Below are 27,465 nucleotides of genomic sequence, written 5' to 3'. Positions count from 1 at the left end.
CTGGTCAGCCTTACAGACCAGGCAGTGGTAACACACACCCTTAATCTCAGTAGCCACACTAGTTGCTATAGAAACCAGTCAGTGCCTGCCTTTAATCCCAGCCCAAGGAAGGATTATAAAGTGGGAGGAGACATCTCTCAGTCACAGTTTCATTCTGAGATTCCTGGAGGCAGGATCGACATTTCAGACTGAAGTCTAAGGAAGAGCCAGCTGGTTGCCTTGCTTTTTGGATCTTCAGGCTGAACTCCAATTTCAGTTCCCGAGCTTTGATTAATTGTGCTTTAGACAACAATTTGGGTGCCGTAGGTTTTCTTAGAGGATGTGCCTTCCATTGCTTTCTCGTGCGTGAGAAAGCTAACTGGCTAAGAGCTCAAACACAAGACAGAGCTGGCTCTTCTCACGTTCCTCTTTAGTAGGCCTCAGAGCTGCCCGATCTTATTCCCAGTGACTTGCATTCTATAGGGATCTTGACGGTCCGTTGTCTTTGGACTTCCAAACAGGCCCAGTTCTTTGGGTCAGAGCCATCGTCTTATAGCGTTGGCTTCCCCTGACTCAGCGGCATGCCTGCTGCTCAGCTCTCAGGCCCGCGTTTTGTTGTCCATCCTGTGTCAGGATGATTGGCCGGGTTCCTGGCCATCACCTGTGTCTATGGGAAAACTCTTGGTGGTAAACACACATGACGCAGGTTGTTGCTATGGGATACCGTGACAGCTGGGGAAGGAAGGTTTACTTCAGAACAGACTGAGTGCTCACACATGTTCACTCCAGTGTTGTTTCTAAGAGAAAAAAACAGAAGCGTGGAGAAGATAGGGCTCCTTGGTAGGGGAGATGAGTAAATGGAGGCACGTGGGAACGCCAAGTGAGACAGTGAGCAGCTATTTTAAAGGAAAAGGGACAGCCAAGTTTCCGACAGGCTGACCGGGAAAGTTGGCTGGTGTGTTGCTGTCATGGTGGAGGAGCAGCAGGGAGGCATTCACACGTGTAATGTGCGTAGTCTGGGGAGCGGGAGGGGAAGGCTCAGAAAACACTGGGGACTTCTGGGGACTGAACTCAGAGGTAGCGGTGAGAACTTGATTTCTGTTAGTTAAAAAAATTATGATGGTATTGCTGTGTGTGTGTGTGTGTGTGTGTGAACGCTAGCTAGCTAAGAGAACAGCTATCTTTAGAAGGCACTGAGAAAAGTTGAGTCTAAAAACTCCCCTCCCTGGGCAGGACAAAGCAGGGTGCAGGGAGGGGGATGAGGGCAGCTGCAGGCACGTATTTCCCCCTGCAGGTGATTCTCGGTTCTTCCTGGAGCTCACTACCGGCCAAACCAAGCAAGCCCCCAGCTCCCCAAGGAGACAGAGACTAGGCTGAAGAAGAGACTTCTGAATCCCAGCCTTGCAGAGACTGGACACTCACTGACCGTTGCTGCCATCCTTGCTCTGGAGGACAGGTACTTGCTCCTCAGCGCCTCCCGTCACAGTGAGCTCATAATTCATTACTGTTCCGGAATATTACTTTAATTAGGCAAGATCTGTTACGTTTCCTCATGCTGTAAAATAGTTCTCTCTCTCTCTCTCTCTCTCTCTCTCTCTCTCTCTCTCTCTCTCTCTCTCTAAGCGAGAAAGTCCTGAGGCAAACCGTGGATTCAGAGAAACAGATTAAAATAAGAGCTAAGCTAAGGCAGAGCATCCCAAGCTGATCATACGTCAGTGCGTCATGATTGGGGAGCTGGTCGGCGGCCTAAAAAAAGCCTGGTACCCATTACTCTGTAGCTGTAGATGAATCAGGCAACAACAACAGCAGAAACCCATCACTAGTTCACCACTCCTCCCGGCACAAAGTCAGATTTTACTTTAGCATTCAAGATGTTCGTGGTTGGCCTCCCAGACCCTCCTCCCTCCTAACGCTGTGATTTCTCGGTATTACAAATACATATTCCTTCTTTGAATCTGATAGACAGCTGGTTTGGAATCCTGACTGCTATGTACCCCCATGTGAGCCTAGTTAAGTCTCTTAACCTCTGCTTCTTATTTCCTTGCCTGGAAAATGGGAATTGCAGTAAGAGCACCCACTTCAGGAACCGGCGTGGAGTTGGAGTTAATGCCTGTGTGAGCCGAAGTCTGCATCACTGCAGGGACTGCTGAAACATGGCTGCCCATCCTTCTTCAAACTTTTCCAGGTCTTCCCTAACCACCCTTCTTGGATTTCTTAGCTGGCAAGTCTGGCAGAATGTAGATTCCTTGGCCTAACCCCAGCAAGGCCATTAAAGCCTGCAGTGGATCCTGAGAGCTTGTTCCTAGTGATATGGATAGCGAGGGTCGCTCAGGGATGTGCTGGACCCCATAAACACTGGGGTTCAGTCTTTATAGGTATGTATTATCATACCCAGCTTAGGTGGTGCCTGGGATTGAACCAGGGCTTTATGCATGCTAGGCAGGTATCCTACTAACGGAGCTACAGTCTCAGGCCCTTCCAGTCTTTTTTTTTTTTTTTTTATGTGTTTGTGTGTGTGTGTGTGGTGCTTCTCATAGGAGAACTTGGAAGGGCGTCTTGCTTTTCCTTCTCAGGGTCCTGTTCACTCCTATGTCTCAATCAGTGCCTCCTATGCATCAGGCCCCCAGGCAGTGCTTCTGGACCTGTACAAACCTGCCAGAAATCAGGGACTCCCCAGCCTGATGCCCTGCTCACCTGTGGGACCGCAATTATATACAGCTGGCACCACAGTGACCCTAAGTCCCCAGCAAAGGGATCAGCCTCCCCCAGGTCTGTCTTCCGACAAAGCAGCCCATTTGAGTTTTCTTGAGAGGAAGTAAGTTTTCCTCAACTGGGGTATGCTTAGAGCTCTACATGGTCACTTCAGACTGGATATGAGCACCATGCAGGTTCAGGTTCAAGGGAACTGGCCAGACTCTCCCGGTGATTTGGGTGACAGCTTTGATAATGGATCAACGTGCCGTTTCCAGGGAGCCATAGCTCGGACGTTATTGCCACTCCACCCTGCCGACGGTTCCTGCACTGGAAGTCTGGTCTTGTGTGGTGGTGTGGCAACTTTAAGAGGCTAAGTCTAATGGGAGGACCTCAAATTAGGGGTCCTTGAAGGAGATTCGGGTTCTTATGGGACCCTTGCTAGCCCTCACAAAAGTTATCCTTAAAGTACCAGCCTGGCTTTTTACCTCAGTCAAAGCAGGGAACACTTCTTCCATGTGTTTCCATTATAGCGGGATAGGTCTGCCATCCTCACCAGAGGTCAAATACAGCTGCCTGATCTGGAATCTAGAGCCTTCTATATTAACCCCTTTACTTCCTAAGTGATTTGCTTTGGGTATCTCATGGTAGTAATAAAAGTTCCCCAGTACAGAGGACTGTGGCTATGTAGGCCACAGGACATTGATGTCTTTCCTTGGGAATGGTCTACCTTGCTTTTTAAGGTGGGAGTTATCTTATTGGTCAGCGAGGCTAGGCTGGCTGGCCAGGAAGCCCTGAGGATTCATCTGTCTGTCTGAGATTACATGTCCCCACTGTCACATCAGATATTCACGTCTGTTCTGGGGATTAATTTTAGGTCCCTGAATTTATATGGCTAGCATTTTACTGTCTGAGTCATCTGGGACATTGTGCCCTCCCCTGACATAACCAACCTCATGGTCCTAAGTAGCTCACCCTTACCCAGGTGCAGCAAACAGCCCTGGGACCTACAGCAGAGCAAGTAAGCAGAGATTGGTGCTGTCCTGCGTGTTTTGGGGATGGGAGAGTAAGTCTTTGGTGTAAAGGGGCAGGGAGAAGGGATCATCTTTTGTGGAAAGGTCCCATGTGCTCAGAGGACTAGAGCTCCAGGTTCAAGAGAGATTCTCCAAACAACAAAAGCTTCTCATTTGTTCCAGGGCCTCCCTGCCTTTGCATAAACTGGCTCTATGAAGTAAGGGCTTGTGCTGGACTCTGCCCTGCAGCTGGCTTTCAAAGGCATGTTGGGGGACCCTGCAGGCAGTGCACGAGCTGCCTCAAAGGCTGAAGCATTCCATTTTGTTATTTTAAAAAATTTCCTAAGGGTATAAGAGTGTGTGTGTGTGTGTGGTGTGTGTGTGTGTGTGTGTGTGTGTGTGTGTGTTTGAAAGCTTTGCTCGACAAGAGGAAATCTACCTTCATGTCCAACTCTGCTTTAAAAGACTTTCTGAAGTAAAAGCAAACTCCACGCCTTACGAGAACTTAATTCTTCCTTTAATATAAATAAGGCAGCACGAAACCCCAAGAGCCTGCTGCTTCAGAAGCAGCCCTGTTACACGACAGGCGCCTCTTCCAGCCAAGTGCCCCAGCAAACAAGAAGCCAGGTGTTCATCCTGTGACCCTTCTCCCAGAAGTGAAAGGGGAGTCCCAGGAGGGGTGTGGTCTTGGCTTCTGAAAGCTGGTTCTTGGTTGCTGGGCTTTCTTCGATGCACCACGGGATCTGAATGAACAGGGATAAGGCACAGATGACAATAAATAAGGACGTCTGTCCTGACTCTGAGAGGTACCTGGACAGGGTGGCTCAGGGCTGCGGGCAGAGCCACACTTTGAGGAGGCTTGTTTACAGGGCCCCCCATGAAGCTGTGGAGGGGCGGACCACCTATGTTCACTCTGACTCCTGCTTATACTCAGGCATCCTATTGTCTCTGGTTACTCCGCATGCAGTAGGCCCTCTCCACCATTGATTAGGCTTGGTGGCTAACTGGTCCATCTTCTGGAGCCCTCTGAGGCTGCAGGAGGCATGTGTGGAGCTGTGGGAAGCCTGGTTTTGTTCCCTGCAAGGCTTGTCGTCTTAATTTCTGGAGGGCTAGCGGGTGCCACCTGGTTCTTCATTTGTGTTTCTTCTTTGATCCACTGTAAAGGTTGCTAAGAGAAGAGGCTGCTGGGTCCTTTGGAAGAGGCCTGGACAGGAGCCCAGCTCCAGCCTAAAGCTCTGGTGCATGTCTGAGCCCACAGCACTCCTTAGAGTTCCAGGCTGTGCCTGAAGAATCACATGGATCCCCAGAGAGCCCAGCTTCCATCACGTTCTTTCAGTCTGGGTCATCCATGAGGTCAGCAAGGCCTGTGCAGAAGAGACCAAGGGGTGATGCCCACTTGGAGCCAGGGCCTGTGAGATGCTTTGGGTCCACGGGCCAGAGCTGAGTTCTCATAGCACCTCTGACTTATAAACCTACACTCCCTGTAACCAGGACTGACTTATAAGCCTACACTCCCTGTAACCAGGACTGACTTATAAACCTACACTCCCTGTAACCAGGACTGACTTATAAACCTACACTCCCTGTAACCAGGACTGACTTATAAACCTATACTCCCTGTAACCGGGACCCTGAGGATAGCTTAGAGCTGTCAGTATCCTTGCTTCAGGGCCCTGTAACTTTCTCCAAAGTGGTCCAAAGTGCAAGGCAGACACAGGTATCTGTGCCCCTCTACCACACTGCTGGCCAAGAAGACCAGAGATGGAGATGGGAGGGGCTTCTGAGCCAGCAACCAATGTGGTAATTGGTACCCTCGGTGGTCAGGACCTGGTACATGGTAAAGGGACAGGGAGAAGGTGTGCACCTGAGTAAGATGTGTGGCTGAAAACCTGGCCAGCTGTAGACTCTCCACCACCAAGTACCCATTTCTGTGTAATGGGGACATTAGCCACAGGGCTCCTGGACCTCTGCCAGGTATTTAAAAAAGGGTGGCCACCGTGGGACCTCTGTTATTGTATACGATGTGGTCCAAAGGCTGTGAGTTCCCACATCTGTCCCCATTCGTGATTCAGCTGCATACAACCGGGGCCAAGAGACCCCGGAATAGAGTGTTGGGTCTTAATTGGACCCCCAACAGCATCCTAGCAGAAGCCCTGTCGTCTGAAGCACAGAACGGACTGTGATGCAAAAAGGATTACATTCAAATCAGCACTTGCCTCTCTCTAACTCAGTGCCGGGGAGACTGCTCCGTCAGCATCTGGGTCATTCATTCATGGTGATCGAAAACTAAGCTGCCAAGTATCGGTGCCCAAACCTGAACAACCGTTTCACCAACAAGCCCCCGTGGCAGACAGGCAAACCAGTGTCCAGTTGCAGTTCCTGTTTCCCTCACTCTCCAGGACCTGGCTTCCCAGCACGCTGAACTTCAGCTCTCCCCTCTAGGCCTACCGTGTTTCCTGCATGGGGCTACAGAACCCCGGTAGGGTAGACACAGGGGATGTTGTTGTCCCCCTGGCCCTCGCATTTCACGGTCTACAAGGCGACAGCTTTTGGTGGTGGGCTAGCACGGTCTGAAGGGACATGGAGGGAATATTCCCTAATGAGCGTTGGGGCATTCCTCAGCATCTCATAGAAGAAGTCCATTGTGCTGTGGTAAAGAGTCCGCTGCAGAACGAAGGGCCGGAAGAGGTTTATAGGCTCAGCTCTCCGCACGACCTCTGGGAGTCCCATAGCCTCAGGCACCTTGTGGTTGCCCACAAAGAAGTGATGGAGCTTCTTCTCCTGGAGGCTTCTCTCCAGGAAGCGGAAGAGCTCCTGCAAACGCACACCCAGCTGGCTGGCCTTCCAGTCAGCGGCCTGCCGGGACAGCAGAAGGTGCAGCAGGACCGTCTTTAGGTGGTAGCTGTGCAGCCCGCTGGGGCCTGACAGGCGGCTCTGCTTGGAGAGCAGGAAGGAAGCGATCTGCAGACAGCTAAGGTGGCAGGTGTCCTCCGGCAAAGCCTTCCCGATCATCCGGAGGAACTGTCGCTCGGAGACAGCAAATGACAGGAACCAGTCGGTGCTGGAGGCTGGAGGTCCCCCATGCGGCTCCTTGGGAAGCTGTGGGACAAAGTATAGGTCGGAGTCGTTACACTGGATCACAGGAGTCAGGATGAAGGGCATGAACTTCCCCGAGCGGAACTTGATTCTGAGAGACCCCGGGGTGTCTAGCTGGCCAAAGGCAAGGTCAAATTCATATTTGTGGGCAATGCGGTGCCAGGCTCTGGTGAGGGCCACCTGGAACCACTTCATGACCTGCATGGCGTCCAGATGTGAGGTCTCTCTGGAACACAGCAAGTCCTTCATCTCATCACCTCCACCTCCGCTGGGCTGTACCCCGCCACTCTTGCCGTGGAGGAGACAGAGCATATCTTCCCCGAGCTTAGTCTTGCTGCAGGCACAGCCTAGAGGGTCCCCATCGGCCAGGGTCACCTTGATCTGGCCATATCCCTGCCGATCCAGGGGCACCGAGAGGCTGGAACACCAGAGCTCTGGGCGGAAGCTGTAGGGCTCCGGGGGTGTGAAGGGCACATACAGGTGGCACTGGAGCGGTCTCTCCACCTGCCAGTTTTCATACATGCTACCCACACCGATGAAGTCCTCCATCTCCGTGTCAGTGCTCCGGCTGTAGACACTCCTCAGAGCTTCCAGCAGGTCATCCACGAAGCCTTCCACAAACTCCCTGGTACGGGCAGCATCACTTGTGGCGCTTCGGATACAGTGCTCATAGAAGTGGTCCAGGGTGGCCTTATTGGGCAGGGGAAGGCCCTTCAGTGGGGCGCCCCCCAGTCCAGACAGCTCATCCTCATCTCCAGCCGGGCACTCTGGGAAGGGCGCGTCCTGGTAGTCCTGCCGCCATATCTCGATGATCAGGAAAAGGATCATGCAGAGAGTGCTCCAGAGGTTCCAGGCAGTGTAGGCCTCGCGCTGCTGCTGGCCCTCCTCCTCGGCCTGCTTCAGGGCCTCCTTCTCGGCCAGCAGCCGCGCCACCTCCTCCTCCAGACGCAGCTGCTCCAGCTGCAGCTTCTCCTGGTGTTCCTGCATCTTGCGGAGGATCTCCTCCTCGTTCTCTGGAACTGTGGCATTCTCCCGGGGGAACAGCAGGGGGTGGTTAACGATGGCTGTCACCACCACTAGACATACCCGGAAAAGTCCCAGGGCCATGGCTGTAGTATTCCTAGGAACAGAGAAAGACACTGCTGGTCACACCTATGTTTCCTTCAAGGACCCTTTTCCTTGGACCCTTGCGCCAACCTCTGCCCCCAAAAGGTGGTGCGGGTCCTCACACTCAACCCCAGGGGTCTCCTGTAACTGTCTCCCATGCTCTGGCCCAGCCTCAGGCTTACACATGCCACAGACATTTCTTTGTCTGCGGAACACAGCTTTTCTTGATGGGATCAGAACAGTCTTGACCCCGAGGATCAACCTTCTCTCTTCCTGGTCCTTTGGTTGGGGTAGATATAAACCTACATCTCAGATCCAGGGGACCAAACCCAAATCCAGACGCCAGTCCCGAGACAACAAGACTACTCTATACAGCCACAGCTACACCCACAGTGATTGGTTCTGTGGTGAATATATGAACGCTCTGAGCCAATGGGAAGAAAGGCTTTCCTTGTGGCCAGCTAGGGCTGTCTGATAACAGGATGACTTCTATAGTGTGGGCTGCTCTTCCGCCACCAGCAAGGGGACCCCGCCATCAACACAGATTGAAGCACACCCTGCACTCAGCTGCGTATGACACCATTACTTCTGGCTTTTCCGGTCGGGTCAGTGCAGGCATCCTTTCTCTGCAAGCTATGTGAGTTGTTCTCCAACCATCAAACTCCTCGGCCTCAGACACTGCCTTCCACCACGCTGAATTTTGTTTAGTGAACGCGTCTTCCTGGCAGTGTGGTGCTGGGTGTGTTAACTCACCTCTCTGGGCCTAGGGTTCTTGGTTTAAGAGAAGAAGGTAATTATATCCCCAGAGGGTCACGGGATTGATGCCACTTGCTTCTCTTACCTCAGCATTTGAACTCCGAATGACCTCTTAATAGTCTCTCCAGCATGAATGATTTTTAAGCCTTAAATAATTTTTGGGAGAAAGGCTAACCTCTTGCAGTATTTGTGAGGGAAACTGATACACAGAGCACTGGTGAAGCATCGCCTGGAATCTTGCTAGGGACCCAGAATCAGGCTGACACACTTAGGAGATGGAGTCAGGAAGGCTGCCATGAGATTCAAGGTTAGCCTAGGCTCAACAGCAAGGCCCCATCTTCCCACCCGCAAAACACGGGGGCTTTAGCAGGTAACCATATTTAGTTCCTCTCCAATATCACACAGCTCACAATCTCCTGTCCTCCAGTTCTAGAGGAATTGATGTCCTATTCTGTCTTCTGTTCTCCAGGGCACACACACACACACACACACACACACACACACACACACACACAGAGAGAGAGAGAGAGAGGGAGAGGGAGAGAGAGAGAGAGAGAGAGAGAGAGAGAGAGAGAGAGAGAGAGAGAGAGAGAGAGAGAGAGAGAGAACCAAAACAAACCAGCAGACAACTAAATACAGAACCCTAGCCCCCCACCTGACCTCACGCAGAATCACCCAGCCATCTGGGGCTGGAGAGACGGCTCTGTGATTAAGAGCACTGGTTACTGTTGTGGGATATTTGTACACTGAGTGAAGATGTATTGTGATTAGTGTAATAGAAAGCTGAACAGCCAATGGGTAGGCAGGAGAGTATAGGCAGGACTTCTGGAAAGAGAGAGAACTCTAGGAAGAAGAAAGGCAGAGTAGCCAGTCAGATGTGGAAGAATGTAGATTTAAAAGATGGGTTAGTTTATAAGAACAAATTAGGAACAAGTTTAAGCTAAGGCCGAGCTTTTATGACTAATAATGAGTGTCCATGTTTATGTGGGCTGGAGGTCCTGACAGGTTGCTGCTTTCAAGGACCAGCATTTGATTCCTATCACCCACATGGTAGCTCTCAACTGTCTATAACTCCTGCTCCAGGGGACTCAGACGCCCTCTTCTGGTCTCCTTGAGCACTGCATGCTTGTGGTATGGACATATGTGCAGACAAATCACCCGTTCCCATTTTTTAAAAAGTTCTTTAGAGTCAACTATAACTTTTAAGTTCCATTCTGAGGAAGGTGTTGAAATCATGGTGCTCCATTCTTTCCAGCATGAAATATGAGTCATACATCTGTCCAAAATAATCCCCTCAGTATACACTACCCACTCATTAGTAACTAGTGAGCCACCCTGGTCATCAGACAGGCTGCCATGACATCACAGTGCTGTGGTCAAGCAACCCTTATTTAACTTTATACCGGCGATGTGGATATTCGGAGGAGAAGCAGAAGAGGGCTTCTGTAATGTGAGATGACTCGAGCGAAGAAACAAAACCATATCCCAAGGCTCCTGGGTCTCCTGTCGAACACTGTGACGAAGGAAAAGAAATTCTTGTGAGCTTTGCTGTTGCACCTCACACTGCAGGAGCTATAGCTGTAATGTGTGGTGAGTGGAGGGAGAGACCTTAGAAAGGCCTTAGGGGTGTGTGTGCGTGTGCGCGCACATGCGTGTGCGTGCATGCACACATATCTAGGATAAGGGGCACCTCAGCATAATCTTACATTGCACCCCTCTCCTTTCCCAGCAGGAGCCTTGAGAACTAACCAATTACCCTTTCCATACCTGCCCTGTCCCTTTCCTTCCTGACCTCAGCAGAGAGAGGAAAGATCTTTTTTTTTAATAAGGAAAAAAGAATTTATTGATATCACAATGGATGTTGCAATGCTCTGAGGCAAGGAAATCATGCCAAAAGGAAATTGGGGGAACTGATCGCGTTTGGTTTGCAGTCAAAATAAAGAAAACTGGATCACTTTCTTTTTCTAATACAGTTCAGGATCCTATGATACAGTTAAGACAAATATTCCCAAATAAATTAATGTGTTCAGGACAATCACTCCCTCAAAGGCATGCTCAGAAACCTATGTCTCAGATAATTCTAGGTTTTGTCGAGTTTACAGTTATTAACCACCCGTCGCAGCTCTGGACTCATCATTTGACACCCAAAGACATCATTTTTAAGCTGTAACTCTCCACCCTTGTTCATATTCTCTTGTTCTTCTCATCATATAAAATACAATTTAAGTTTGAAAGATCATCTAGACATTAACAGCTGAGTGTGTTGTTGGACAACAAAGAGAAGAGCCCTTGGGGGCAAGCCAACACCGGCTGACAGGAATTTCTAGGCCCTTTGGTTTGAGTCCTCTGATGTTGAATTTGCATGAGGAAATTCTTACCCTCATGGTACCCGGATAAAGGGGTTCACCAGCAGGTGAGGATTCCCCAGCAAGGCGAACATGTACACTGGCAGCCTGTGCTGGCTGTTGACCAGGGAAAGCCACTGTTCAAAGGTGACTCAGACAGCTCCACCCCAAACACAGTTGCACAAGTCAGCAAGATCCAGAGGGGCTAGGGAGTGGAGGCTAGCCCCAGGGAATTCCCAGAGGAGACAAGTTCGGGCTGAGCTCTGAAGAGCTCATAGGTTTCTATGGAGCAGAAAGCCAGGGATGGGAGAAAGCGCAAGACGTGGGATGGAGGAAGAGGTAGGATGGGGGAAAAGTCCAGGGGCAGCCAGCCAGCTTCCCACTCCCGGGCTGGGGAGGAAAACTATGCTGGATAGCCACGGAAACTGAGAGGCCATGGTTTCCACAACACAGAGACAGCCACGTGGGATGGCCCACGGCAGAACTGTGAGGCTGGCTGACGGGCATGGTTGTGGACTTTAAATAGAGTACCCGCAGTGTAACACCAGATGGCAGCCAGCTAGCTAGGTGACTATAGGCGGTTCCGAGGTCCTTCACGGCCCCGGGAACGCAGGCAGCGGCCTTTGGGTCCAGCTGTACTCTTGAGAGCTCCCGTGGACAGGAGTCGGTTTCCACATCAATAGAGGAGGGAGAATGGGCCATCAGATGGGGAGTGTGGCCAACACGAAGCCCCAGACTGGAAAATGCTCCTCCCCTTCATACAATGGCTTCAACTCTAGCACCAGAGCAAGGCCTTATGCCTGCTAGGAAGCTCGACTCTAGGAGCCCCCTTGTTCAGAACTCAAAACCTAAGAGTCAAAAGCACTTGGAGGAGACAGACTAAGTTAGGAAAAGGATAGGCATCTTGGACAAATTACGGTTTTCCCCATCCTCTCTCTGCATCTGTCAGGTGGGAAGAGAGATACCTGGTGTTGGAAAGCCCAACTAAGGCAATGCCCTCAGAGCCCTAGTGAGATCTGAGCCACTGACTGAGTGCTCTTATCAAAAGAGTAGCTGTGACTGAGTGGGAATACGCAGATGTCCCTGCCTGCAGGGGGCTCTGGAAGGACACAGGCAGCACCCATGGGGGCTACAGACAGACTTTGTCCAGAGCACCAGGCAAACAACACAGCAGACATAAGGCGTCCTGCCTTAGAGACGCCCAGCAGACCTGGCTTTGAACTTTGGCTCTGGCCCTGGCGGTGGCGCCTTCTCAGGCGGATCACTCATCTTCTCGAGGGCTCCCATCCTCATCCCCGAAGAAGAAGAAGACTCCTCCTTTATAAGGGTGCTAGGGTCAAGTGCACACGGGTGCTCAGCATGGTGTCCGGCACAGAGCAGGCACCCCACATGTGAGAGTTTCTTTCCCTCGGCCTCCACAGGCCTGTTTTCTCACCTGCCAAGCACCCCAGCCCTGCCCAAGTCTTGGGGTGTGGAGGAATGCACGCTGGAAAGTGCTGTGGTAGCAGAGAACACTGCCCTGCTCCTGCTGCTCCTGGGCACAGTGCTCCTTCCTCCCTGCCTCCCAGCACATGGGGGGACTCCTTCAGAGTCTGGGCCTGCCTGTGATGAGGGAGGTCCTGATGACTCACCCTGCTCAGCAATCACCCCCTTCCCAGGGATTTAACCCAGTTACCTCTGTGGAGGCTGTAAGCAGAGCCCCAAGGATGGGGTGGGAGGGCCAGGCCAAGATACTGAATGCTTATAGCCACTCTGTGCCTGCCACCCAGTCTGCCAGAGCTGGGATCGAAGCCTCTGCTCTTCTGGTTCCCAAGCCACTTAACAGGGACCTTCCTGCCCTGAAGGCCCTGGGCAGGAGCTGGGAAGGCTTTGTGTTCTGATGTAAAGCTCTCGTAAACCAGGAATACATGCATGTACACACACTCATATGTGCACACACACTCACAAGCGCACACACCCTTCCCCAAAGGGCACTCCAAGGACATCTGTCTCTGCTGGTCCCAAAGTTCTCAGCCTTGCGACTGTCCCACACCTGTGGTTTCTGACATCTGTTGGCAGCCTTGGCTCTGGGAATAAACCTGGGTCATTTGGCGGGCTTTCGCCTGCTTGCCAGGAAGCCGACAGGAAGTTTGCCGAATTCCTCTCTACTCCAGCCTCACCCACGGGGAGGGTGGCTCATAGGGCTAAACTTAGCCTGGCAAAGAGCCAGGTCCTGGGGTACAGAGGCTGGGGAAGATGGTGACCCCTGGGTGTCTCGGTGAATGCGGTGGCTGGGACAGGTTCTCTACTGGGTTTTTCCTGTAGGGCTGGTCAGAAGAAAAACTTGAGGTGGCTACTTAAGGGGGTCCCTGATTCCGGCACCCCAGAGCATCCCTCACTATGGCTTTGGCGAACAAACACTTTATTGGCAGCAGCTCCTGTCCGACAAGCCCTCAGGTGGTTGGCACTGTCCACAGTGACCATTGTGACCTTCCAAGAGGTGGCTATGATCCCTGGTTCACAGATGGGTTAATCAAAACTCAGAAGACTTTCTAGACACGTGGTTATGGAAGCCAGAGTGAGTTGGAATTCCAGCTGCTCTGTTTGCCTCACCCAGGCTTCCCCACTGTGCTGCTGCGGCTACTGCACGGCCAAGCGCCCGAGTGTGAGGAGAAGGCTGGATGCTTCAGGCTCCCCAGTGATGAGCACAGTGCCATCTCTGACAGGAAAGTCCAGGCGGGGAGTCAGACAGCCCCACACACCTCACTGGGGCTCACGGGAGCACAGAGAGCTATATTCCTGTCTTTTGAAGGCTCTTTTGGCCCCACCCACCGGTGGGCACGTCAGGTTCCCAGCTCCACACTCACTCCGTTCTCTCCTTTCACAGAATTCTGCAACAAGCCTGTGCCCTTTTCCTCAGGCCCCATGCCCACTAGGATCTCAGCCACTAAAGCGCCTCAGCCTCAGACCATGCCTCAGAGACACGGGGCCTCCCTCTGGGATTACAGGTCTCCAAGGCTCCCAGAAGCAGCACCACCTGGGTGTTTTCCAGACAGACGCATTTCCAATGCCACCTTCTGCGAGCATTGAGAAAGACCAGGGTGGGGCCTGACGCTGGTGTTTTAGCATACTCTCCTGGTGCTTCCTGGGCCCCTCAGTGTTCAAGTCTAAAGTCGGGTTCCTAAGTCAGGTACCCTCCGGGGAGAAGGGAAGTGAGACTCCCGCAGTGTCCCAGCTGGACTCCGGCACTTGCCAAGGGCTCCTGTCAGATGTAATTAGCTCTGCTAATTAATTACAATAGCAGTCCTGGAGAGGCAGAGTCCAGAGGAACATCTGATGGCTTCCTTACTGAAATGGAAAATAGGAGTGGTTGATGGCAGATCGTGTGTGTGTGTGTGTGTGTGTGTGTGTGTGTGTGTGTGTCTTGGTGTGGTAGTGGTGTGTTTTTTCTAAGTTCTGGATCCTTCGAGAAGGGAGTCAAGAAGACCCAGGTTATCCTGTCTGTGCTGAACCCTTCTGTGTGCTGAGCCTTCTGTTTGGGTTTCCAATTCCAGTTAATGATATCCAGGTTTGTCAGGGAAGTAAAGTCAATACTGAGAAAGTAAGAATTTAGAATTGCACTAATCTAGGCCCAGTTTATGGACTTGCAAACTGAGGCCTAAAGAGGAGCTAGGTTGGACCTGGAGGGTGATGTAGTGGGGGCTGAGGCAGACTGGGTACCCTCCTTGGGCCCTGCCAGGTGACATCTGGTAGGAATTTCTGTGCAGAAGCATAGCAGAAGAGGCTTTCATTATTGAGAGCTACTCCGTGCCAGGCCCTTTGAACACGCTATCTACCGGTGCCAGACACGGTGCTAAGAACTCTGCGTGTGAGTATCTTTAACTTTCGGAACATCAGCTTGGCAGCTGCACCATCCAGACGATCCGCAGTGTGACTGTCAGTGAGCATCACCCCAGCCAAGCCAGGCCTTTTCCTCTGCCCTGTCTCCATTCCTCAGGAGACTGGGGAACTGGGTGAACGGGTCCATCACTTTCTGCTCCTAATGGGTGCCTCATGGCCCCCAATGTGAGTGGCAACTGACCATATCACCAGGGTGACTGTCTCTCAGGCTTCCTAGGCCTGGAGATTCAGGGCCACATCATGAAGGCTCTGCTGACTGCAGAGCCCTTTTTGGCCTTTGTCTTGGTTTGGGAGTTTGGAAGCTGAGCCTGGGCAGCCTGAGCCCGTAATAGACACCCTCCTATAGTTCAGCGCTACACCCCATCTCCAATCTCACGATTTCTTTAGGAGTGGAGCCCCTAGTGTGAGACTAGCTTCCTCTCGGAGCAAGTGGATCACTGCTCACCCGGTTCTGAATCCGGTTGTAACCTTAGACCACGGTCCTGCCCTTTGCTTCATTAGTTCTGCTTCCTCACCCACAGTCTAGCAAAGCCAACCAAGTGTTCTTCTGCAGCTTCCAAGGCACCGTGCATGGGCTGGACACAACACTGCCCCGAGCTTGTCCGTGGGAGCTGACTTAGTGTGTGCTGGATGATGCCCAGGGAAGATATAGATATGGCAGTCGCCTGTCTCTACCGCTGACTAGGACAGCACCTACTACCCTTTTAGAACATTTGGGAGGAGAAGGGCCTGATAGAGCTGGCCCTTGTCCAAGCAAGGGTCAGGGGAGCCACAAGGTACCACTGAAGCATCTCTGACTGGACTACTCTTCATTGTACCTGTGTGGGGACAGGGAGGACATCTCTGTTGGGGGCTGGGCCACGCAGGCCTCTGGTCCTCATAGGAGAGGGAGGGGTGGACAAAGAAAGGAAGTTAAGAAAGAGGAAGGAAGAAGACCAACAAGAATAATTGAGAAAGGAGGCAGAAAGGATGTGGTCCATCCCTACCCACCTCCGTTACTCAGAATCCTGTAGCCCTGGCCTCAGCTGCCATCTTCCTCCCCCACCTGGCTCTTTCTCTTTTCTTCTTCTGGTTGGTCTCCCTGCAATAGTGCTTGTGAAACCATGGTTGTTGGGGAGAAGTGGGGAGACGGGTCAGGACAGCAGCGAAAAATAAGTCAGCCTGCCGTGGAGGGCTGAGCAGCAGGGCCCTGGCCATTTGGATGACACATGCTTTTCCTGCGGGCAGTGGCCACCACAGTGCACATTCTGTGAACAGGAAGGGCAGGATCCTTTCCCTCCCTAAAAGAAGCCAATAATTTGGATTTTTATTAGAATCCTTCATTTTAAAGGATTGGTTATTATTTCACAACATTCTTTTAAGGCCACCTGAGTCCAGTCAAGTATTTCAGAGGTTCACCAGGGCCTGTGTACTCTGTCTGCCGCCCCTCAGAGGCAGCCTCAGGTCTCCTCTCTGCTGCTGTCTGCCTCCAACCCCCTCAGCAACCACTTGGCCTAACTATTAATTACTTCCCCAGCCTAGGCCTAAGACCCGCCTCAAGCCCAGTCCTGACTGTTCCCGGGTCTCCCAGTCAGCCAAGCAACCACCCTGGGGAGAATCGTCATGGCAGCACTTGAGGGCAGATGCCAGAAGTATTTGCTCTCTTTCCCACAGCTTCTCCGGGAACTCGAAGAGACTCTGGTCTCAAGAGTCTACACTAATGCAGAAACAGTGCTAAAAATTTGTGGTTCTCAAAGATCAGATAAACCTTCTACCTGAGTCAGAGGAGATCCAGACAGACTAAGCAGACCACCAGTGAGCCCACATGGGGATGCTGGCTGGACCCAAAGGCAGTACCAGGTCACATCACCAAAAGCATTTTTGGAAAAGGAAGGGGTTTTAAGGAAGCCACCAGGATGCCAATCCTCTTGTCTGGACTGGGGTCATGAGATTGGCCAGGGCAGTCAAGGGACAGGAAGGACAGGAGCTTGGACTCTGGGCTTGGTGGGAGGGTTACATCCTTCCTGGTCTGCATTTTCACTAGTTGGTGTGTCCACCATCAACCATGGCAGGGAAACCATCAATCTCCTGGGAAGGACCAGGTGTTCCCCTGTAGCCTGCCCCTCTCTCTGCAGCAAACACCTCCCCAGGCTCTCTGCTTGGCTGTGCTCTGACCTTTGTTTTTTTGCTCCAATGATGCATGAGCCAGCACAGACCTTTGGGATGAGGGCCTGGTACTCTGTTTTCTTACGACCTGCTTCTCCAATCCTGAAGTTCTCCCTTACCTGAGCGTAGTGTAGTCCTCTTTCCGTGCAACAAGATCAAAGCCTGAGGTCTCGTAACCATCAGAGCCTGACTCAGAGGCCCCTCTCTGAACCCTGCTTGCCTGGCCACTTCAGATCATCCACTGTCCTCTAAATACTTCGTGCAGGTCTCTCCACTCTTTTCTACCCTTGCCTCTGTTTCTGTAAGCTAAAACTGGGTAACTAGTCTTCTTTGTAAACTCCTCCCCGAAAGCATTTCAAGGAGCCTTCCAGGTGCCTCCAACCAGAGACAGTTTCCTCTTATTTGAAAGGAAAGAGCAAGGGAAGGGAGGCAGACATATTTACTAAGGCTCTGAAGTAGGCAAGTGTCTTGGGCCGTTGGAGGTGTGCCCTGACAGGCCAGGCACACCCAATAGCTCGGTTGCCTGAACCTCTCTCCTTAGTGTTTTATCCCATGATACTGCCTCGGGGGAGGGTGTCATCCACCTCACCTCGTAGGGAGGAGCCCAAGGCGTCCAAGTGGAACAGTCTGAGGTCATTCAACCGCTCCAGCTCCAGGCCCGCACCTGTACACAGCAGCTGGCCTCAGCAGTTGGCTGCAGCTCTTAAGCGGTGAGGTTTCTCCAGGGCCAAGGGAGGGGCGCTCTTGTAGCCAAGGACTCAGCCTACACTGGGCACACCACAACCAGCCTCCACAGACTCTGACTATCCGTCTCTCACTGACTGTTCTCTCCACGACTTTCCTAAAGTGTGCACTGGCTTGAGGGGCCTCCCGAGACCCCCAGGTTCCATCACAAGTTTCTAAAGCAGGCACTGTGACTCACAGGAATGGCCTGTTAACCACTTTCCAGGCTTGTATAGGGTTGGCTCACGCAAGCATTCCTCAGAGTAGAATCCCCTACACACACACACACACACACACACACACACACACACACACGCACGCGTGCACATAGCCCTCCTTCCCCCTCTCTGGGCAGGGCATGTGTGGGGGGGGGTCCCACTTGCCCCCTTTCTGTTTCTCCACCTTGAGTTTTGTACACACGCTGCCTTCCAAGGCTCCCTGGTTAGTGGAGCAGGCAGAACAGGCTCCAGGGCAGTGGAAGCAGAAAGCCAGGGCAGAGCAGACCCAGTTGCTGGAGTCAGAGAAAGAAGGCTTGAGCAGAACCAAGGAGTAAACACAAAGGAAAACAAAAGCCCTCCCAGGCTCCTCCCCTCCCCCACTGCCCCGCCTCTCCACCCTCCCCTTCCAGAGCAGCTGGGAATCAGGGAATCATAGGAATTGTTATGCCCAGGAGCCACTTTCTTTTTGATCCTTGCCTGGTAACAAAGTCAGCTCAGAAGACAGGCTATCTGAATTCTCCTGCACCTCTAAGACACAGAGGAGGAAGCCCTCCCACCGTCAACCCCCACCTATCTCTGCAGCCAAAGAAGGGTCTGTTCCCCTACTACAGGCCCCACAAGCTCATCCTCCCTAGCCTCAGTCAGAACCTGAAAGTAGTGTCTGAAGTGAATTAGCTAGGAAGAGGAGAGAAAGGAAGCTCCTCAGGCCTCACTCACACACACACACACACACACACACACACACACACACACGGGGGGGGGGGGTTTGGGGTAGGTGGGATAGTAGAGAGAGGTAGTGGGAGAGAGTGTGTCTGAGCCTGCGAAGATCTCAAAACTCTTTCATCGTTTTAAAGAGGAACAGAGAGGAGGGAAGCCAACCCAACTGTAAAAAACTAAGAGCCGTGGTCAGTTTTTGCCTGCACAGAACCTCAGGTTCCTGTTAACCCACGGTGAACAACAGAATGGCTGCCTGTCTGCCCTCCTACACCTGCTGGCCAAAGCCAACGAATTCTCTCTGGAGCGCAGAGGGCCCGAACTGTCCAGCTTGGAACAGCTATGGAAGTCAGTCCGTGAAACACCCATCAGGGCCCAGTAACGTTTCTCGAGAGTTACCCAGAGCAAAACAGCAATGGCAACTGCCACCACGCAATTTCCAGCCACAGGGACGAGTGGCCACGTGTGAAAATACGTGCTGTACCTAGGCTGTGCCTGGAACATCCTAAGTGTCCAGATGAACACGAGAACCATGACCGATCTGTTAGCACCCATAAGTTCACTTGTACAAACCTCTGCCCCTTCCCCATTCCAAGGTCACCCAGAAATAGTCCAAAGCTCTATGCTAGGAAGAGTTTTAAGTCTGGAGAAGCTTAGAGAACAGTAAAGGGGCCAGACTGTGATCAGAAGGACCGGTTGTTGAGTCCTGGCTCTGCCATGTGCTATGACATCATCACACCTGCTCCACGGCTTACAGCCCATTGGTGAGGTATGGAGGCCTCCCATTGGGTGCTGCATTCTGGAAATGACATTGTTGAGGACCTCCTTACCTTCTTCTAAAGGTCACAGAAGGAGAAGAGAAAGTCTAGTGATTTAGGGAGCTCAGCAGCATCCTGACCCCCAATTCCAGGGGGCCAGCACTAACCATTGTGCGTCTCTGAGCAGCGTGAAGGATAGCTGTGCTCGGAACGCTTGCTGAAAAAACAAACAGATACAGGGATGTATGGAGTCTCCTTCCCAGGATCCATGATGCTATACTGCTCATCCCACATCTGTGGGACATGTGGCATGAGCCTCTGAGTGAACGCATGAAGCTACGTCTCACGAGAGACCCTGTGACCTGGGTAAGCCTTCTCACCGTCATTAGGAAAAGGAACAGGGCTCTCTGGCACGGGGGGGGGGGCAGGGGTTGTATGTGTTAGGGTCAAACTTAAGGAAGAAGCAGCGATGGGTAAACTCAGGGTACTGGGGGGGGGCGGGATGTAGGGGTGGGGCCTGGGCATCCCCTGACTCCTCCCTTCTAGCCTAGGGTGTTCTCCTGCCTCCTCAGAGATTCAGAACCAAGTCTCAGCAAACAAAAGACGCGTTCATGAACGTCAGGTGACTTCTCTATAGAAGAGGGCTATTGAAACAGGCTCCCGTGGGAACTGTGCTATGAGCTCATGGTCCTCTCAACAGGCAGGCCCAGATGAGGACAGGCAGCATCCCTCCAGGTTGGATGGTGCACTCTTCTACACTTTCTTTGGCTACCCACAGTGGCACTCAGGACAGCTTTGGAACAGCGTTTCTCCTCCCGGGTAAAACATGAGTGGTCAGTCATGGGAAGTGAGTCACTCGGTAAGCATGGACTCTGTGTTTTCCCCTATGGGAGCATCTCAGTGTGTACTGCATGCTATGTGGTAGCCGCTACCATCACCATTAAACAGACAGGAAAGCCGTCCCCTCTGCTAACGTCACAGAGGAGAGAGAGATGGGAGGCTCAGGCCTGGAATTGGTGATCTGTCTTCCAGCTTCTCACTTTTAACACCCAAGCCGGTGGGGTTCTACATGCTGCTTTCTATGGAGTCCAGGCAGAGACGCCTGAGGTGGCTGAGAGAAAGGCCTGGGAGACAGCAGCTGATCTAAGTTGGAATCGTGTCTCAGGGACAAGGGGTGAATCTGAGCTTGTTGCTTGATCTAGAAAACGGGACTGCCGAGAGCAAGAGAAACAGATGCGTGTGAAGGGCCATGCGCAGGCTTGGCTGGGAGCAGATGTTGGGTGCACGAAACCGCTCTTTTCCATAAAGATCATTCTGCTTGTAGGAAGAAAAGGTTTTGAGAGGTGTTTTTTTTTTTTTTTGGGGGGGGGACAGTTTTCCAAGTAGAAGAGTGAGCTTGCAAATTGTCTACCCAGGCAAGGATACTTCAGATTTCACCGAGGACTCTAAAAATTTTCCTATAAAAATTGGGGCTATCACTTTAGCCACCGACGCTGTAGATGAGACATCAGAGAAGCCCCTGAAGTGATGTCTAGCTGCACCAAGCAGACCGATTCAGGTCCTCTGTAGAGAAGGACCTGCCATGCCATCTGGTTTTTCACTTCTCTCTGGGAGGGCAGCGCTCCTCTGCCTGCATCTTTCAGTGGTAGCTTTGGCTTGTGGCAGCCCTCGCTCAGGAATTCCCTCTGAAGGACAGCAGCAGGCATCACCTTAGAAGGTGAGGCTGAAGCCACGGGCCAGCAATTAAGAGAGTCGCAACTGCCATGCGTTCAGCCGGCTGCACAGTGCCGGCATCAGTGTGTCCCTGGGTACACAGCAAGCAACCGTGGCTGCCCTCTCCACTGTCACTCCCAAACGACCAAGTATCTTGAAAGTACCAGTACAAGCTCCTGAGGATAAAGGGACTCTACAGGATTGATTTACCACTTGGAGAATCCCACGGGCCTGCGAGAGCTGAGTGATAAGTAGCTGTCTACCTCCTGGAGGGTGGCTTCCACACATTCCTCCCGTTCCCCGCCACAGCCACAAAGCTCCCCGAGGTTACTGAATTCCTAACATAGTGCGTTTGTCATATTTGCTTAACCAGTGAAGAACCCTTGTAGTCAGGACAGAGGATGAGGACACGGGAAAGCTGCTTTACCAGTGCTGTCTCTGTACCAGTAAAACCCACACCTCTCCACGGGGATTTGGGCTGTGGAGTAGAAGCCCCCGTATGGAGTTGATATGGCTCAGAGGAGAAAGAGAACATAGCAGTCAGCCGTGTGTCTTCCCCTTGGGAGACACACCTAGTGCCTCAAGACCCTCCACCAACCAGCTCAACAGCCCAGAGCACACACTCGGCTCCCACCCACGGCCCACCCTCTCTGCAGTCTCCGAGAAACCCACCTGTGGTGGCTACATCTTCTAAGATCCTTGTTCTGCAACACATGTCTTACAGTTGAGGGTGGTTCATGTTCTTCCTGTCTGCCTTATGGTGTCAGTGTTGCCTGGGCAACAGTGATGCCAGCTGAGGGGCTCCCATTCCAATGACATCACTGGGTGAGGCACATTGGCATAGGGGAGATATTATCTCTGTGGGGAAATATCAGGGGTCCTAAACCATTGAAGAGGGCCCTAGAAGAGGGTCTTTTGAACACTTGAGAGACTATTTTAGAGGCCTCCCCACCCTGCTTTTCTGTCTGGGCACCTGTAGCAGTCCAAGCTTGAAACTGGTTTTCTTTCAGGCTAAAAGGTCACCTTCGTCCTCAGCTTTGGGAGACAAGGAAGCTCTCCCGTCTGTCTCGGTGGGAAAGTCTAGAACCTCATGGCCTTGTTTTTTCGTCCAGACCTCAGTGGACAAAGCATTAGCCTGACGGGAACTGGAAGGAAGCTTAGACTAGCCACACTGTGACCTGGGCCAGGCACTGAGCTAAGTGGTTTTTTCCCACCTCATCCCTGAGATGGCTTATGCTGATTTTAAAGACGGCACTGAGACTTGGAATAGACAAGGCACCTGCCCAGCCATCGAGAACACCCAATTACAGAGCGGTGGAGCCAGGACTCACCCCAGCCCTATCCAGGCCAAAGCACATGCAGGCCACATCGTGAAGGTGGTGCACCTGGAGATATGGCTCACTCATCACCAACCCATAGTGGCCCCAGACAGACAACAGGGAGAGAGATCAGCTGGGCAGGGCAGGTGGCTTGAGGCAGCCAAAGCAGACCCTGTCTTTGGTAGGCCTCCCTTGGCTTAAGCAGGGGTTCTAAGTGGCTCCTGTACTCACCCACTCCCCAGGGCCTTAGGGCTAATTAAGGACCTAGTTTCTTTGTTCTGTGCTTGGTGTCTATTGGCTCACCCAGGTCATCTGAATATCCCATTGATTTGCATGCAGAGGAGTGCACAGCCCCCAAACCCTGAGATTGTACAATGTTTACCATATGCAAATATATGCAACTGAGGGTTAATGCGTGCAAAGCACTAAGTAAATAAGTAAATAAAACAGGAAGGAGCTGCATTATGAAAATATAAAGGGAGAAATCCTACCAGGAGGCATCTTCTAGTGCACTGGTAGGTTTCTTGGTGGGTATATGGTGGGTGTAGCTATAAGGAGCCGAGGCCTGTGATGTGCTCCGCTCAGGTAAACAGACAATCAGTCTATTGGCATAAGACACCATGGATGGTCTATGCTTTAAAGCGCTCCTCCCAATTAATGAAGCACGAGACAGGTGGTACAGGAGCCAAGCAATGTTTGAGTTTGAGTAGAGATGGGGTGTTAGACATGGTTTCCTCCATGGTTTGGGGAAGGATACGTGCAGATAAATAGGATTTGATGGAGGCAGGAAGAGGACACAGGGGCTGAACGGCTTGGACAAGCAAGTCAGGACGTTTGATCTCTCTTATCACCTTCCACTTCTTGGGAAACCCCACCTTGCATGTGGCTGCCACTTTTTCCTTTTGCACCACACCCAGGTGGCACTTACTCATCCCTGTCACTTTAGGATGCAGACTGGATCTGCCACCAGTAATCAAAACAGTTGGTTATTTGATGCTTGGGCCAAGGCTCACATCACCCACCAGGGATGGGCTTGTCTCTTTCCTTCCTCTCTTCCCCAGCTGGATGAGTCTGCCATCTTTTTTTAATTTTTATTTTAGGTATATGGGTGTTTGGCTGGCGTGTTTGTTTGTGCACTACTTGCATGCCCGATGTTGTTGGATACCGAAAGGGGGTGTCTGTTCCCTGGAACCTGAGTTACCAGTTGGTTGTGAGTCACCATGTGGGTGCTGTGGAATTGAACCAGGGCCCTCTGGAATGGTAGCCAGTGGCTCTTAACCCCTGAGTCATGTCTCCAGTCCATGTTAAACTCTTAATAATTGGCAACTGTGAATGACTGTCCAGTTAGCATATTGTTCAAGAGAACCAGGCTGGTGGAGCAAGGACAACCAGGCTGTTCAGCTATGGGGCCCTTGTGTTAAATGGCACCGAACAGCATCATCTTGCTAGGAGTGAGGACCTTATTCTAATTCACACAGACTGGGTTGGTACTGATGGCTCTGGCGATTACCATCAGCTCTCAGCATCCTCACCATGCCATTAAGACTGGATGAGGGCATTCAAGATGGACCAACACCAGGCACAAATCACAGCTCAATTTTTGGAAAACCTAACCCTGGCTTAGTATACTTCTCTACTACAGCCTCAAGGCTGCAACAGCCTCAGACCGTTATCGGAGGTACCTCTCACCTCCAAGCATGGAAACACGGAGCCATGCACCCAGAAGGCACCGCCTCCGTCACAACCTCTGCTCACACTGATGACCAGCACATCGGCACATCGCCTGTTGAGCTCTGACGGCTGTGCTCCATCGAGCCCTATCTCTGCTCTATCCAGGGAATCTGAGGCCAGACAGAACAAGCCATTTCTTTTTATCAAATTTCAATGCTTGGAACACTTAACAGCCATAGCCACGCCCCTGAGTTTCTCATCCCTGGGTTACGTGTGGTGTAATCCTTTTCCCTCACCAGAAGTGCTTTCTCCACTGTCCACACAGTCTTAGCCTTTCTCCTCTGGACAAGTCTGGTTTGCCAGTGCTGTGGCTTTGAGAACTGGGCTAGTATATACTCCACCGGCTCAACCTTGCTCTTGCAGGCTGCAGAATGCCAGGTGCATGCCACTGTCTCCTTGGAGACAGTGCACGCTTTTATCAAACAGGATCCCTTTGTACACTAACCCCAGAGGGTTCAAAAAGGGAAAACTATAAAGCCAGGTTTCTTGCAGACGGTGAGCAATTATCTCCCAGAAGCTACTGCACCTTCCTGCCCTCTGATTAAAAAGTTCACCCACACACCCTTTATGTTTCGCTCATGGCCTGGAGAGCTAACGCCTTTTGGGGTGATGACATCGGGTTAAAAGTTCAGGTCTCTGCCCCCTTTACACCAGAGCCTGAAACTGCTGCGTCTCTGAAAATTCCCCACAGTGAGGACAGTGTGCGAGCAAACGCTGTTCCAGCTTCCCCAGGGATCCATCCAGAGTGAGGGTATAACCACCACATGGTTACCCACAAGTGGAAAATCTGCAGGCAGGTCAGCAGCGATTCACAGGGAATCAGCAAATAACAGGACCACTTATGCAAACCAGGCCGGCAGGCAGGCACCAGGAGGTGAATGACAGCGGCCACCCCTGTCATTGCTGGCCTGGACCAAGGGCCACAGCAGCTGTGTTGGCTTTAACCGGCAGCCTCCCCAAAGCAGAACAGGTTTGTAAAGAGAAGAAACCCAAAACACAACAGAGAGCCCCCCAACGTTGATTTATATGGTACTAGTATCTGGCTCCCTTCTGTTCTGGGAAGGGTGGCCATTCTCATACTAGGCAGTAGGGTAAAAGGCTAATCGAGGTTCTTCCCTGGTTTGGCCAATATTTTCCCATTTTGTACGGAGAACCGGCCAGGGGCTTCTAAGTCCATTTACCTGGCGGCCTGAACGAAGGAGGCTCAGAGTGGGCCTCGAGGATGGGGCCGGGAATCAAAGGCAGCGACTACTTAAGAGCCCAGCAGAAAGTTTTGCAGAACATAAGGTCTACTCCACTAGGAGTCCTGAAAGAGGAAGTGGCAGGAGCTTCATCCGGCCCGAAGCAACCTTCTTGCGTCAAGACAAGCTACGAAGAAACAAACGTCATCCCCATTCCTTTCTTCCAGCACTGAGGCTCGGCCACCCGACCCGGTTTAAGAGATGAAAGGTCACGACTCTAAGCACAAACACGTGGCCTCCGCTAGGGGCCCCAAAGCCGGCAGTGTGGGGAGCACAAGTTGCCAGCTTCCCAGATTGCCGGAGGCACTCGGGGGCTCCGGGGCGCCCGGGAGGAGAGACCCCAGTGCATCACCCACGAAGAGTGATGAGGGAAAACAAAGCCCACTTCGCACGCGTGCATTAAAGGTGTTCCTGGGCTCGGCCGGGCCAGGATCCCGCATTCGTCGTACCCCGCGCTCCTGGCCACGATCTCCCGCGCAACTCTGTGGGAGTCCCCAGTCCCTTGCGTGCCCTTCATTCCACACATCGAGTTTGGGGAGCAGCAAAGCCTCACATTCGAGAGCCCCGCACTTACGTTCGGCCGTGGCAGCCGTAGGGGTACCGAGGGTGCCTCGCTCCACGCTGCGTCGAGGTCCCGGGACCGCAGGCTTTGGGGATCCAGGGACGCAAGCGACCAGACCGCGGTGGCTCCCGCCTGCTGGACTCCTCTCGCCCCGCGCTACTGGGCTGCAAAACTACTCATTTCCGCGTTGTCACGGAAACTTTTTGCTCCTTATAAGAACAAAACGCCCGCCTCTACTGGCGCGGGTCGTAGGTCCTTAAGGACGACCGTGCGGGTTGCGGCCGAAGGACTCTGGGTCCGCCTCGGAGACCCTTCCCGTGATCTCCCAGATGCTCCCGGAAGGACAGTGGAATTGAACAGCGACCTGGCGCTAAGGATCCGGCCTCTGGAGAGAAATAGGAAAGGCAAGCTGGGGAACCGGGAAGGACGCCCTTAAAAGCTGGTCTCGGCCTCAGAATGGAAAGGGTTAAACTAGTGCCAGTCAACCCGTCTTTCTGTGGCGCGTTTTACAAGCGGTGGAATTCCTGGGGCTACCTATTTTGTCCCTTGAGGAAAACGTAAGTTGAGACCCAAGGCCAGCCGCTTTCCCTCCTGCAGTTTGACTGGATTCAAACAGTTCACCACTTTTTCTGGTTAAAGAACGCATTGTCTCTTCGCCAGAGGAACCAGGCACAAAGGAGGAAGATGCCCGAATGCTGTAGGGGGCGCTCTCTTTTCCATTTGTCAAGTCGAGGTAGTGTCGCTTTTAGAGCACAGAAGGACGGGTATACAACATAGTAGCCTGCATATTTTAAGCAAACAACAAGCCTTCCTTTGTGGACAGCACATTCCCACAACTTGTGGGAGTGGCTGAGAATGGCTGGATTAAACTGTTAATTCGTTTCAGGAGCGCCCAGAGAAAGCAGAGGAAATAATTGTGTCTTAGAGATGATGTCTGTACTACTGGCATGTGGTCTTAGAGCACCTTGCTTCCTCTGCTGTCCAGCCCAGGGACTTTGTTAGCGCTCTCCTAGAACGTGCAGGCTGAGCCTGCCTGAGAAACAGGCGATGAGGAAAATGTTCTAAATATAGACCCTCTGGCTCTTAGCCCGGGGCACTTTTATGTTCAGTCTTTGGCTGACTGTTGCTCAGAACCCTTTCCTGGTGTGGGGGAGCCTTACTGCAGAGTTGGGGGCCAGGGAAGGGAGAGGAGCTTTGGGAATTTCCAAAGAAAAGAGCTGTGTATTTCCAAAACATCTCCAAGTTCAACAGGTGGGGGAAGTGTCTGGGACGTGGGGCCCTGCTGCGCTGAAGGCAGTCCTTTGGTTGAGGTCAATGTTATGCTTGGAATGTCAAGGTTAGTGCTCCAATGCACTCTGGGATTGCCATCTGCCTGCAAAATCTATTTCAGTAATTTCTAGCAAGCTACACATACTTATTAATATAAGAATCATTTATTAAATTTGTTTGCCTTTTGAACCTGATGATTTTACCCC

At 52.1% G+C, this 27,465-nt stretch overlaps 1 protein-coding gene across 5 annotated transcripts; it reads right to left on the bottom strand.

Annotated features, from left to right (window-relative positions):
- Window positions 1–4,178: 4,178 nt before the first annotated feature.
- Itprip (inositol 1,4,5-trisphosphate receptor interacting protein) lies at window positions 4,179–26,168 on the bottom strand. Of its 5 annotated transcripts, none has more exons than XR_007592279.1 (4): window positions 26,003–26,165; window positions 10,046–10,155; window positions 5,224–7,899; window positions 4,179–5,155 (listed from the first exon to the last, which is right to left on the bottom strand). XR_007592279.1 is itself a non-coding variant. In XM_050145032.1 (3 exons), exon 3 carries the CDS (start codon window positions 7,884–7,886, stop codon window positions 6,216–6,218), a length of 1,671 nt encoding a protein of 556 aa, XP_050000989.1. In that variant the 5' UTR covers window positions 7,887–7,899; window positions 10,046–10,155; window positions 26,003–26,165; the 3' UTR covers window positions 4,179–6,215. The 5 variants fall into 5 exon arrangements, 2 of the variants coding, with proteins under 2 accessions (XP_050000989.1, XP_050000998.1); XR_007592281.1 differs by having other exon boundaries at window positions 5,258–7,899; XR_007592280.1 differs by having other exon boundaries at window positions 4,179–5,257; window positions 5,292–7,899.
- Window positions 26,169–27,465: the final 1,297 nt, after the last annotated feature.

The sequence above is a fragment of the Alexandromys fortis genome, unplaced genomic scaffold (assembly GCF_014885135.2).
Source record: "Alexandromys fortis isolate MF-2015 unplaced genomic scaffold, M_Fortis_MF-2015_v1.1 scaffold_16, whole genome shotgun sequence".
Lineage (NCBI taxonomy): Eukaryota > Metazoa > Chordata > Mammalia > Rodentia > Cricetidae > Alexandromys > Alexandromys fortis.
Note: the sequence above shows the minus strand (reverse complement) of the source record. Positions and strands in the feature narration are given on the sequence as shown.